Source organism: Erythranthe guttata, chromosome 10 (genome assembly GCF_056151865.1).
Source record: "Erythranthe guttata isolate IM_541 chromosome 10, IM_541, whole genome shotgun sequence".
Lineage (NCBI taxonomy): Eukaryota > Viridiplantae > Streptophyta > Magnoliopsida > Lamiales > Phrymaceae > Erythranthe > Erythranthe guttata.
The window spans coordinates 13,418,794-13,431,933 of NC_142542.1; the positions used below are offsets into that span (position 1 = coordinate 13,418,794).

The 13,140-nt window shown below is 38.5% G+C and overlaps 3 protein-coding genes across 3 annotated transcripts; 2 read left to right on the forward strand and 1 right to left on the reverse strand.

The window, feature by feature from the left end:
* The first annotated feature begins 845 nt into the window (after window positions 1-845).
* On the forward strand, window positions 846-1,512 carry LOC148767583 (uncharacterized). Its single transcript, XM_088824675.1, has 2 exons — window positions 846-955; window positions 1,011-1,512. The coding sequence occupies exons 1-2, from the start codon at window positions 846-848 to the stop codon at window positions 1,510-1,512; spliced, it is 612 nt and encodes a 203-aa protein (XP_088680801.1).
* Window positions 1,513-3,062: 1,550 nt separating this feature from the next.
* TIP1 (Ankyrin repeat family protein with DHHC zinc finger domain-containing protein) lies at window positions 3,063-10,087 on the forward strand. Its single transcript, XM_012980901.2, has 13 exons — window positions 3,063-3,787; window positions 4,363-4,503; window positions 5,322-5,434; window positions 6,169-6,248; window positions 6,387-6,550; window positions 6,909-7,047; window positions 7,150-7,249; window positions 7,831-7,888; window positions 8,078-8,155; window positions 8,269-8,367; window positions 8,558-8,636; window positions 8,760-8,908; window positions 9,457-10,087. The coding sequence occupies exons 1-13, from the start codon at window positions 3,506-3,508 to the stop codon at window positions 9,889-9,891; spliced, it is 1,917 nt and encodes a 638-aa protein (XP_012836355.2). The 5' UTR covers window positions 3,063-3,505; the 3' UTR covers window positions 9,892-10,087.
* Window positions 10,088-11,110: 1,023 nt separating this feature from the next.
* Window positions 11,111-12,553, reverse strand: LOC105956973 (putative UPF0481 protein At3g02645). Its single transcript, XM_012980883.2, has one exon. The coding sequence runs from the start codon at window positions 12,551-12,553 to the stop codon at window positions 11,111-11,113; it is 1,443 nt and encodes a 480-aa protein (XP_012836337.2).
* Between the last annotated feature and the right edge of the window lie 587 nt (window positions 12,554-13,140).

Below are 13,140 nucleotides of genomic sequence, written 5' to 3' on the forward strand. Positions count from 1 at the left end.
TATAAATGTCTTCTGACTAAACTAAGTGTCGCGAAAAGGTTTTAGGCACTAATACGGATATCTTTATAGGCATATATCTGTGCCTCCAAAATACTTTATTGGGACATATATAAGTGTCTTGATAATAAATTTCTATCGGGACATTTAATAAGTGCCCCGTGAGCTATTGCGACAACAAGTACGCGACATATATTTTATTTGCCTCTAGAAGTATAAATGTCCCGAAATGGTACATTTAAGGACATTTTTTCAGCGTCTCTAAAAGACATTTTTGTTGTAGTGGGTAACTTCTGTATCATTACACGCAGACCACCCTTCTCATATTTTTCGGATAAGGTCTCCGACCTTATAATTCTGGAATCGCACACGTGGAACTTGGAGCTGCTCGACGATACATTCTGGCCAGTTGACAACAACAGGATTCTCTCGACTCCCATTGACATCGTTCACGCGAAGGACAGACTGGTATGGCACTATTCTCGCTTCGGTGAATTCACGGTCAGGTCGTGCTACCATAACATCTTGCACCACCATGCAACTGAAGGAGGAAACACACATTCCTCAAATGACGACGAAAAAAAGTTTTGGAAATTCCTTTGGCATCTTCACATTCCACCAAAAATCAAGGTATTCATTTGGCGGGCAGCCGGTGACATTATCCCAACAAATGTTGCCCTATTCCGACGACATGTCTCCTCTAATCCATTTTGCACCACCTGTCGCACTCAACCCGAAACCACGACACATGCATTGATTTATTGTAGGGGATTAACTGACGTTTGGCTGAATCAGCCGTTCGATCTTGATGTGGCAAACGAACCAGCCAACTTCTGAAACTGGCTTGAATGGTTACGGAGGAAACTTTCGAAGGAGCTTTTTTGCCTAGCAATGGTTATTTGCTGGAAAGCTTGGGATTCAAGGAACCGCGAAGCGCATGGAGAGGAGGGGTTGAGAGGTTGAGAATTGTGGAGTTGGAGCAAAAATTATCTTGCCATTTTTCGATTCGCTAGCACCGTTCCAACTATTCTCAAGAACCCTCCTCCTCGAGTGCATTGGATCCCTCCACCGGACGGAACTATCAAGGTCAATTTTGACGCCGCACTACCACCATCCCTTCCACACTACAGGGTTGCTATGGTTGCCAGAGACTTCGAGGGAATCGCTATTTGGTGGAGTATTGACATGTTCCCTGGAACAGTGCAAGCCGTAGAAGGAGAAGCCCACGCCGCACTTAAAGCAATCCAAAAATCAAAGACCAAGGGTTGGGCATCGGTTATAATAGAAGGGGACTGCCGACAGCTCATTTCGGCAATTCACGATGAAGACTCTACCTTATGTCCTATTGGTGCATATGTAGAAGATATCCGGGCACTTATGTTATCTTTCAATTCTTGTCAATTTTCTTTTGTTCCTCGCAATTGCAATAAGCTTGTGCATGCTCTAGCGGACTCTATAGAGCTTGCTAACTTGGAGAGTCCGACCCTCCCCTTTAAAGTGGCACATATTGCCTAATAAGATCTCGTCTTTTCCTAAAAAAAAAAAATCCAAATCTAACCATGTTAATATTTGAATCATAAAAAATTAAAAGACAATGTGTAGTTATTTTTGCTGACTTTTCAATACTATTTGAATTATCTCAATCGGATTTATAATGAGGGAGTTGTGAACTTGTGATTAAGTTATCAATTGGTTTTTTTTTGTTTAGAAAATATTTATTGTTGTAATAATAGAGTTTTATAGTTATTTTTATATTGTAGCAGTGAGCGGTATGTTGTGACGGTTAATAAACTTTACTAAAATGACACATAAATTTAATGTGGCTTGAGTATAATTGTATTCTACATTCACGAGAATCTCAAACAAAGTTTCACTAGATTTCAGTTTTACATGTTGATTCAGACCGAAATCTGCTCATGAAGCCTAAAACAAGAAGCCCGTTAACAAATAATTGGGTCTGGCGCATGTGGCCCACCAGAGAATCAGGCCCACGAAAAAGGATAGTCCTGAATGCTCCTTAGGCCCACTAAAAATAATGAGAGAGTTGGGGGCGACCGCCTGAGTGCACTTGTGACACTCAGGCGCCCCGTCGAGCTCTGAAAGGTTGGAGCAAATCATAAATAACAATGACAGTGTCACCAACGGCACATTCAATGCTCTTACAATAGCATTTAATGTCCGAATGACCAGGTGCGGCGTACCCACAAAACCTCTAACAATCAAGCCTACCTATAAGAGGGATTATCATGAGCCCGGTTGTCAGGGTAACAGAGAAGGACACCGCTGGGGAACGCCGACCTGAATTTTCAGGCTCTCGGGCGACGAGCCGAAGAGCCATTATAAAAAGGGGAATGTACCTGTCTCACAAGGGGAGGTTCTTTCATATTCTTCACAAACGCAATATAAATCATAGATAGTCCTTTCCAAAAATAACCAGTGAACTATTACTGACTTGATCGTCGGAGTGCTAACTCCAGCGTCAGTCCGGTTCTCTTCCTTGCAGGTCATAATCCAAACTAGCAAACGGGATCGTAGAGTCACATTGTTTTTTGTACGGATCACATGTATAATATTAGGATTAAACAAACACTCAATACTCCTACTTATGTTGACGCCCTTCTTGTACACAATACTCGAATTTGTCTATTTGAATCGACTCATCACCAAGATTATATCTCATTTTGTTCAATTCCCTTTCTGAACCCATGACCAATATGAGCTCGAATCCCCTTTCATAACTGCCTGAACTTCTTCGCGGAATTCCTTTTTCCAGCTGCACCATTACAAACTACAATAATTTGATTCTTCATGCACACTTATTCAAGAACTACTGCATGTCTGCATTGACGCCTTTGTTGCGCAATCTCTGTCTATTTTTCATGCATGCACAATTGTGGATAATGCCAAGTGCGAAAATGTCATTTTTGATATGATATTCAAGATGCTACACGATCTATTATTAATGGCGCGTTCTCTAACTGGTTGGACTGCTAATACAACCATTTTGGGCATCAAGAAAATTTGGAGTCTATGGCTTAAATGGCAGTTCGAATCGGGAACATTATGTCGTTCCCAATCTTAATCCTATTAATTGTTTTTGTGATGGAAGGTTTCCTCGGTGGACATTTGCACATTTTATTTGGTTTATAGATATTCATTTGCTTCAAAAAAGAACAAAAAAAAAAAAAAAAAAAAAATAGAAAAAACAAAACAAAATAGGGAAAATAACTAGTGGGGCCTATTTAATCAAAAATATGTAAAATATCTTATTGGACAGGTGAGATGAGTTACTCCGGCTTCCATTTTCCCCCAAATATAAGTTCAATATTCCCCAATCCCATACAGTCAACCCCCTCTCCTTCCAAGAAAAACCCTAGAATTGGTCAATTTTGCCGATATTTGATTTTTATCGCTACAATTTATATATCTATCTGCGTACATTGCTGATTCTCAATTCGAATCATCCCGATCTCCGTACGCATCTTCCATTTTCTGAGAATTTTGTATTATGGCGTCGGAGATCGAGGTGGTTGAGGAGGTGGAATCGAGAGATCATCGGTCGGAGTCCTATTCAAACGGCGGAGAGGGGGCGGCGACAACATCGGCGGTGGAGGATGAGAGCTTGCGGAACGACGTGTACACGGCTGCGGCGTACGGAGATATGGAGAAGCTGCAGCGTTTGGTTGAGAGCGAGGGTTGCTCGGTTTCCGAGCCAGACGGCCTTGGCTACTACGCCCTCCAGTGGGCGGCGCTCAATAATCGGACCGCTGCTGCTCAATACATTATTGAGGTATCCCATTATGTTTTTCGTGTTGGAAATGTTTGACCTTTTTCTCTTTTGATGTTTAATGGTGGTTGGCGGAACTTAATTGGATTCTGGATTTGGCTGTACTCACTTAATGGTAATTGATCCGGGTCGTTTAGGTTATATAGGAGGCCAAGTAAGTAACGAGGCGAAGTTAAATGCCGTAGCAAATAAGCTCAGAATATATAGAATGTAAAGTCCGTAAGTGATTACGTTGTGTAAAAGATCATTTCTTGGAAAAGCTTCTGTGGTTGAAAATTTCTTAAAGTTTTTTCGGTAAGCATATAGGAGCAGATTACACATTCCTATATATGATATTGTTAGAAACATGTTCAATGGAGTTAATTTGAAGTTTGATTATTACGACTTTTAGATTCAACTGCCGCAATTTAGTTATTTAATTTGAGAGAGAAGAGGGCTGGCGTTATGGCAGGGTTTCATTTCCCTGGTATATAATTTTACGTGTGGCTTGATGTTATGCAGTTTACTTTCTATTTTCTTAATTTGATTTTATTGTTGACTGTTGTATCTTCTGATTATCTCTGGTGCATTACTGGCAGCACGGAGGTGATATTAGTGCTCGTGATCATACAGGCCAAACAGCTCTACACTGGAGTGCAGTGAGAGGTGCAATCCAGGTTGCTGAACTTTTGTTGCAGGAGGGTGCTCGGGTTAATGCTGCTGATTTTAATGGCTACCAGGTTTGTTTTACTATTCTTGTGGGGTCTTCATTGCAAATAATACGTACTAATTCTTTAGGCCAGCCATATAAATTTATTGAGGATCGACCATGGTGTTGATATAATTCCTTATCTTTCTAGAAACATAACAAGGAGTTGCATAGCTCCTTTTTGTTGTTTGAACATGCTATCAGGTTTCGTAAAGTTTTCCGCAGTCTGAACGAGTAGAAAATTACAGTTAACAGGGTGTTTTCATGAAAATGATGTAGATTATAGCCAAAATAACCCACTCTTCAAAAAATGCATTTATACAGTTCTAGTTACATATTCACTCCCTTTCTTGCCATATTTTGAGAGCCTGTTATCAGTTTTGTGGTTTTAACAAGATTGGTTGTAAATCATACTCTCTTTTAACTAAACACCAGTAGGCTTGTGTGGAAGCTAAGTAATGTTTATTTCAGTTACTTAATAGAGGTTAATATGTTGGAAGTTCCATTGTCTGATGAAACATCAGTACAAACCGTTGATTTTGAATCATCTTTTGGAATTATGAATTTCTATTGGATGTTATTCTGATGACCAGTGTAAAATTTCATGTACTCGTTGTGTTTTCTACAATGGATTTTCTGGAAAGATTATCAAGTATGTTAAAATTAGCTTAAGTCTTCCACAAGGGAGTTATCTCTGCAAAATGCCTTGGTCTTGTATCTAGAATCCTTTTGTTACTTCAAGTTAACGCTGTTTATTTCCATTGCTGTTTGTTACTTCCACAAAATATTTGGTTTTCCGCAGTCCTGAAAGTTTCGTATGTATTGTTTTCACACTTAGTCTGATTGCAGACAACACATGTCGCTGCACAATATGGTCAGACGGCTTACCTGTGTCATGTTGTAACAAAGTGGAATGCTGATCCTGATGTTCCTGATAATGATGGAAGAAGCCCATTACACTGGTACTTGACAAATGTAATTGTAATTCTCTGTTGTCGTACATATTAGGTGTCTGGGCACAATATTTTCTATAAACTGTAAAATTGTGGGTATATTTTCTCTAGACAATTGTGGTCCATCTTGAGCCGGGTATATTAGTTTCCTTAAGTTGGTTTCGGTTATATGAGTCCATGTACTCCCTAGGTTGAGCCGTTGAGTTAATATGATAATATTGTCAAAATAAGCGCATGAGTACTATATGGTTGCACTAGGTTTTGCATGCCTTTTTTCCCCTCTTATTACAGTAACCCAGTATTGAACTGGCAACCTGCGCTTTTAAGCATGTTTATTTGCTTGCTATCTGCAAATAAAAATTTAATTCGCATATTCTGCTCCTTTTGTGCTTGATATCTGCAAGTAGAGTTTATATATGTACATTGTAAATTGTTTTGTTTCCTTGATTAAACTATTAAGTGCGTGTAATGCGCCACATGGATCATTGAAATGGGTTTGTAGAATGATAGTTTTAAGGATGTCTTGCAATCATACGGTGTTTCATGTTTGTTGGTTGTGTTGGTATTGGATCAATACCGTTTATTTGTTTACTAAAGGAAGTCATACTACAGTCTTGAATATTATCATTCTCTTTCTTGCCGACTATTCGTGTGCAATTTATATTTATACATTTGTCGTTTGATTGCTTTAAAACTCGACCTACTGACTTTTTAGTTTTGTAATTTTTTGGGGGTGTCTGTAGGGCTGCTTATAAGGGATATGCGGACTGCATACGGCTTTTGCTATATCTGAATGCGTATAGGGCACGGCAGGACAAAGAAGGTTAGTAAAAATGCTTCATACTTGATATATTTTCTATATGCTTTTTGTCGTTCTTTTTCTTTTGCTTCTGTTTTCGATCTTGTGGATAATGTTCCAGTTATACTACTTAAAAGTGTCTAATGTTTATGCTCTTTCTAGGTTGCACCCCTCTGCATTGGGCTGCCATTAGGGGTAATTTAGAGGCATGCACTGTTTTGGTGCAGGCAGGAAAGAAGGAAGACTTGATGGTAACAGATAACACTGGCCTTACACCTGCGCAGCTTGCTTCTGATAAAAATCACAGACAAGTCGCATTTTTCCTTGTAGGTACTCTAAACTATTTCTCTAGAAAAGCATATTTAAGTTGCTCCATGATAATGCTAAGTAGTTGTTCAACCTATTTAGTTAGTAGTTTTTAAATTTACATTTTCTGTTAAGGTGTTTGAATGTTAAGATTGTTATATTGTTTGAATTTAGTGTTGTTCGAATTCTGGCTGTAATACATAAATAATCACTCTGATGTACCTAGAAAAGCCAATAACAGCAAGGTGCTTTATTTAATAACAGGATTTTCCTCTCCTTAAATTCGAATGTACACATAATCGTGTTTAAACCATTCTTTTCAATTCCGGTATTTATCAATTTCTGATCTAGGTAATCTTTTTCTGACGTGTTTTGCAGGGAAATGCTAGAAAGTTGTTTGAGAAACGATGGGACAGCAACAGCTTCCTTGGCAAACTTTCAAAATTAGGACTTGCTCCAATTCTTTGGTGTATAATTTTCCTGATGCTTGTGGCATATATACATTCGGTCGTTACAGGTATTCATCCTGAATTTTCTAATGGTCTCAATTGACCATATAACTATTTTCATTTCTCATTTACTGGAGATAAGAATTTACATTACTTTGTCATAAACGCAGCTTCAAACCTTCCAAGATTAACAGCTGGGTTCGGTCTTTTTGCCTGGATGGGTGTATTCTTGGCAACTGTTGGCCTAATTCTATTCTATAGATGTAGCAGGTAACTCTAGGTTATGTGCGTGTTCAAACATTTCTTGAGATATTATCATATTTAATTTTATTTTCTGGAAACCAGGATAAATTGCTCTTATGGGTTGTAAAACTGTTTGTCCTAACATAGATATCGATGGGTATTATGAAGATGTTATCACCTTAATTTCATTGAAATACACCGAGTTACACAATGGATGTAATTACACGTCTATTTGTAGATCTTATCGAAGTAAAGCAATGTCATTTACGGTATTGAAATACTTGTTTAAATAACTTTCATGTTGAAATGCACCTAGCGGCTGATGATACAAAGTGAAACAAATTGTGTATGTCTTTCTTTAAATGTTGTACATCTGTGAATCAGAAGCATCCTCCATTGAGCTTTCATTTCCATGATACATGTTCTGGTGTTGCTTGATTACTCAATCATCGTGCAAATAAAACTTATTACAGATTACAATCTTCTTAACAGCCTTTTCTTCTTGCTTATTTATTATGGCTTACAGAGGCCCATAAACAAAATTGTTGATTGTATAGTTACCTGAATTGATGAATGAGCCTAATTTTGTGTGATCTTCTCACTTGCAGCAAGGATCCTGGCTTTATCAGAATGAACATGCACAACCAAGAAAACATGAAAGATGATGTAAGTTCCCTTTAGGGTTGGTTTCTTTTTAATGAAGTATTTTGTTGTTTCACTAACTCATCATTGCACACAGATAAAGAACTACTTCGCTCTGTCAGATTTTAACTCAAAATATAATACTTATACCTCTCATTTGAAAGTTGAGAGCTTGTGAAATTTCTTAGTATTGAATTCATTGGTTTTGTTTAGGAACCTTTCCTGAAGGTTGAAATAAACAATCCTGCTTTGCTCGATGGAAATTGGTCTCAGCTTTGTGCAACTTGCAAGGTATTGCTTCTCTGTGGTGCACTGTTGTACAGCTCCATTAAAGAGAACAAACAGCAGTTCCCTAAAATTATTAGTTGTATTGTTTAACGAGACTTCCTCTTTTGTTTAATCAGATTGTTAGGCCACTTCGCGCGAAGCATTGTTCGACCTGTGATCGTTGTGTTGAACAATTTGACCATCATTGTCCGTGGGTATCCAATTGCATTGGCAAGGTACTTTTGCATTTACGCATTTTCCTTCTTTTTAACTGTTGTCCATGTAGCTGATGTCTCTAGTGGAATGTTGGAGCCAGAGAATTCTGCTAATTTTTCTTATTAATGCTGCTTGCGTGCTCTAATAGCGAATGAGTGGAAATAACAGTATATATGTCATGTTCTAATTGCTTTTTATCATCTGTAACAGAAAAACAAGTGGGATTTTTTCTTGTTTCTTGTTTTGGAAGTTCTGGCGATGCTGATTACTGGAGCAGTGGCTCTTACAAGTGAGATTTACCTCATCTTTTTTTCCCTATTAGCCTTTCAACACGAACGTTTTTAGGCATCACTGTGAATATGCAAGTTTTATTACCCGTCTTTATCCAATGGCAATTTTGTTATTGTTGCAGGGGTGTTGACTGATCCAATGGCCCCATCTACCTTCGGTGCATGGTTGAGCCATGCTGGTAATCAGCACGTTGGGGCTGTATCATTTATAATAGCAGACTTTTTCCTCCTTTCTGGTGTCGGAGTCTTGACTTGTGTACAGGTGTCTCAGGTACACATTCCGACTCTTCTATCTTCTGCTTTTGATGTTGCTTTTCGGTAGATTCTCCTTAAAATGCATGGTTCACACTTTTGTCCCATGTTTATAAGACCGAAATTTCATGGCGGCTAATAACTAGTTCATATGCACTAATTAAAAGTGGTTTATATCTGGTTGCGAGGGATTTGTATGCTACACTACCATGCAATCTATAACTGGTCTCATTGTTCTCATAATGTGGATATGCATTTAGTTTTAAACTATCTTATAAGCATCATAATTAGGAAATAGATTAAATATCCTGTTTATTTTCCTTGTTCTCTATAAAGCTCTATTTGCTCTTGATAACTTCTAATCGTCATTTTTTTAGTATATTCTTTTTTTTCTTATGATATGGTTCTGTCTCGTGATCTCAAGACCTCTTGCTTTAACTTGGAAATTTGAAATGACTTATGCATAAATATCGTAAAAACGTCCAAATCATATTGAAATATGAATCATGCAATATCCTTGCTAATCCATCACTGCCTGCATCTGAAAGTTTATACATTGTGCTACAGATTGCTCGCAATATTACAACAAATGAAATGGCAAACATAATGAGGTACAGTTATCTAAGAGGGCCAAATGGTCGATTCCGCAACCCATACGACCACGGCTGCAAAAAGAACTGCTCAGATTTCTTGATTAACGGTTACAACGAAGATGTTGAGTACACTGAAGAATCAACAGAGTCTGAAGGAATCGGAATGATGCAAATGACAAGGAATACTAATGCAGAGCTTCCAAACGGTCATCAAACAAATGGACATGATAATAATAATCATCATCATGTAATTGATGTGAATAATAAAAATTCACATCAAGGTGGGGGCCACGTTCATTCTTCTCATTGCAGCCATAGTCATAGTCAGAGTCAGAGTAACAGTACTGTTCCTTTAGGTTTGGGTGTCGGTTTAGGTCGCAATGTTTCCCGTCCTGCTGCGGTTTCGTGATTAATCGTATGTGCTGTTTTAGTATTGGAAAAAAATATATATACTTAATTTGCGACACACCCACCTACTCTGTCTATATTCACACGCGAGGCGTTTGTATTTTTGTTTAATTGTTGTTCTTTTTTCATTCTTTGTTTATACAACTTTTTCTTCTATGTTGTAGCATGGAAAAAATATAAAGTAATTTTTTGTACCATTTTGAGATCTTGTTTCGGAGCTGTGTTGTCGTAATTTGGTTCTCCTTCTCGCTTTCTATCGTGCAGAAGGTTGTTTTCCCTATTCCTAAAGCATTGTGCCAGAAAATTTTTGCCGTAACATAATGGAAATTATTTTATACGTGTTGGTGTGAAAACACAACAGTGTGGATGCTGTAATGTTAATGCGATAAGCAGTGTTATTTTCGTGTTTTTATTGCTTGCAAATAACACTCAATTATTGCAATAATTTTGGTATCACGACAAAAAATCTGATTTGCAAAGATCAAGAAGTGATTTTTGGAGGTAAGATTGCAGAATTGTACAATGAATTGATACAGCGGTTGATGCAATATTCGATCTCACATCAAATTGTCATGCTCTATAAAATGAATTGATCTGCACATTATTATTATTATTTTTAAAGTTGGCCTTAAAATGTTGGCTACAACGCATACACAACACGCACCCAAAGGGATTCGAAACCCCGACTTCTCACGAAACACCACTATGGGTCCATGGGAGAGGCTCCTAGTACCACTAAGCTAAAGCTTAGTTGATATAGCCGCACATTATAGTGCATAGTATTGGAGCTATCTAGTGCAAAAAATGTAACTCGTTTATCACTAACGAGATCGAAAATAATGTGTCATCAACCGGTTATGAAGAGTGATCTTTATCGCGTAAATATACGCAGAGGCACAAAAGGTTTACTTTTGTATACTTATCGGACAATTCTCTCATACCACCATTCAGTTCATGGTAGCAAATGTGACATGACAAATTTAATTTACTTGAAGAATGTACCGGGCAGAAGACGATGTATGTATAATCGAATAACAAATCATCTTTTAATTTTAGTATATTTTTGTCTAATTATATGCAGATGTATACAGATGTGTTTTGAAGATAGAGGTGGGCGAGGGTTACTCTTCTTAAAATGCTCTGAATTCCATAAAAGTTGTACATAAATCTTTCTTTCATACATGGTTACAACTTACAACAAAAATGCTGCTGCATAACTACTAATACGATGACAACACAAGATTGCGATTTTGTGCCGTGAATATTTCTCCAAACAAGCTCCGACACCCAAAAACAGAGCAAAACGTGCGTAATATAAGCAACACTAATATGACAACGGAGATAACCACACTAACAAACTTGAACAAAGCACACCCGTATTTCACCGCAAATCTTTTTACCCTAACACCGCATACGTTGTCGTATCTCGTGTTCACACTGTCAATGGCCTCCTCGATATTCGATTTATTCTCGCTCCTTTTCATCGATTTGCTAATCCCGTTAAAAATGCGCGCAACTTCTTCATCGCTCAATTCGCTCTCCACAATATTCTCCCTTTTCAGAATATCCACATCTTTGGCGCTATCCACAATCCCGCACATCAAATCCACATACTCCGCAAACTCGAGTGTCGACCCTGGTTCGGTGATCGAAGCTGCTTCGTACGCCACCAAATTCCTCAGCACCACTTCCGAAGAAGCAGTCAGTTTAATAACAGGGAGATAGAACTTCTTCTCGCCCTCGTCGAATCTAATCTCTCTGATCCCGCCGCTCGCGAGTTGTGCGAACTTTATACCAGCGAGTCGACTCATTCGAGAAACGGAAGGAATATCAATCTCTTCGACGGAAGGGTTGTTGTTCTGTTCGTCCGAGTTCCCTTTCTTGAACATGCCTAAAATTTTATCCCACGGAATCTTCTGCATGAAAGTTAGAACTTGCGCAGTTATTCCTGCGCCGGGCAAGCCTTGGTCCGCCAGAAAGTGGGCCCCATCGATGACGTCAGTCAACTGGAGGGAATATGTGCTGAAGGGACTCTGGATAGTAACGTTGTTCACAATCGAATAATACATGTGGTGTAGTAGGTGGACTTGATTTATGTCTCCCTTTATGTGCTCGTTCAGTTGGAGAGGCGAATGGTTCTGACAGAAAAAATGGAATTCCTCGTACAATGTAGAGTTTCCATCTGCATCAGGTGGTTCAAGAACCTGCCGGATTTTCCGGAGCAGAACGGCTGGGATCTGATTCTCCACCGTTAGAATATCCGTTTCCATTTTAGCGTCACGTGGGGAATAACTTTTCAACAAGTGTAGTAAAAACACGGCATCAATGGCGAGAATCCACGACAGTGTTCGGATGTCGAGGTCGATGTACTGGTCGTAGCATGACCGGAGAAGAGGCTCCGACTGGACGAGGGCGTCGACGACATGCGGAAATTTGTGGAGGTTCTCGGTGCCGAGGAATTCGGTGACGGCGGCGAGTTTTAGGTTGTGGGTGGTGGTTGAGTAGAGGTCGGGGCGGAGGTGGTGGTAGGGGCCGAGGCCGAGGAGCTGAGGGGTGTAGGCTTCGGGTTTGGATTGGGATAAGGTTTTGGGTAGTGTGAAGACGCAAGGAGGGGTGTTGAAATCTATATCGAGAATGTGGTCATGTGGGAAATTCTTCTCCATTGCGAGAACCCATCTTTTCTCGCTTTCGCCGGACCTGAAAATGCTTATGGAACTCATTTTCTTGGTGGTGGTGGTGGTGGTGAAGAGGAAGAACTTATTTCTTAGTTCTTATTTGTGGTTGGTTCATTGTGAGAGGTAGTTGAGTTGAGTTACTACTTGCTATTGATTTAGTTATATGTAAGACTGTAGTGGTTAGGTGTGAAAATAGGAATATAATTTTGAGCATATAATTATTTGAAAATTCTGATTGGTTGATTTCACCTTCTAAAAATAATTTCGAAATTTCTTTTATTTTTTATTTTTTATTTTTTTTATTTTATAAATAACCTTATTTATAGATATTATATTTCTTTCTTGGTTTTGTGATTTTTCAAATTACTTGAAAGGAGAGAGAATAATTATATAACTGACTTAGATAAGTGAAATTAGGTGTTACACTTGCTGAACAATCTCAATGATTTTTGTTTGTTCAAAGGAAAAGAAACAAAGAGCAATAATTGGTACCACTGAAAAACGTGTGATTGTTAATAATTGCAACGTTTTTTCCATATACAATTGTGAATCATCACTAAGAGACAATAGTTATT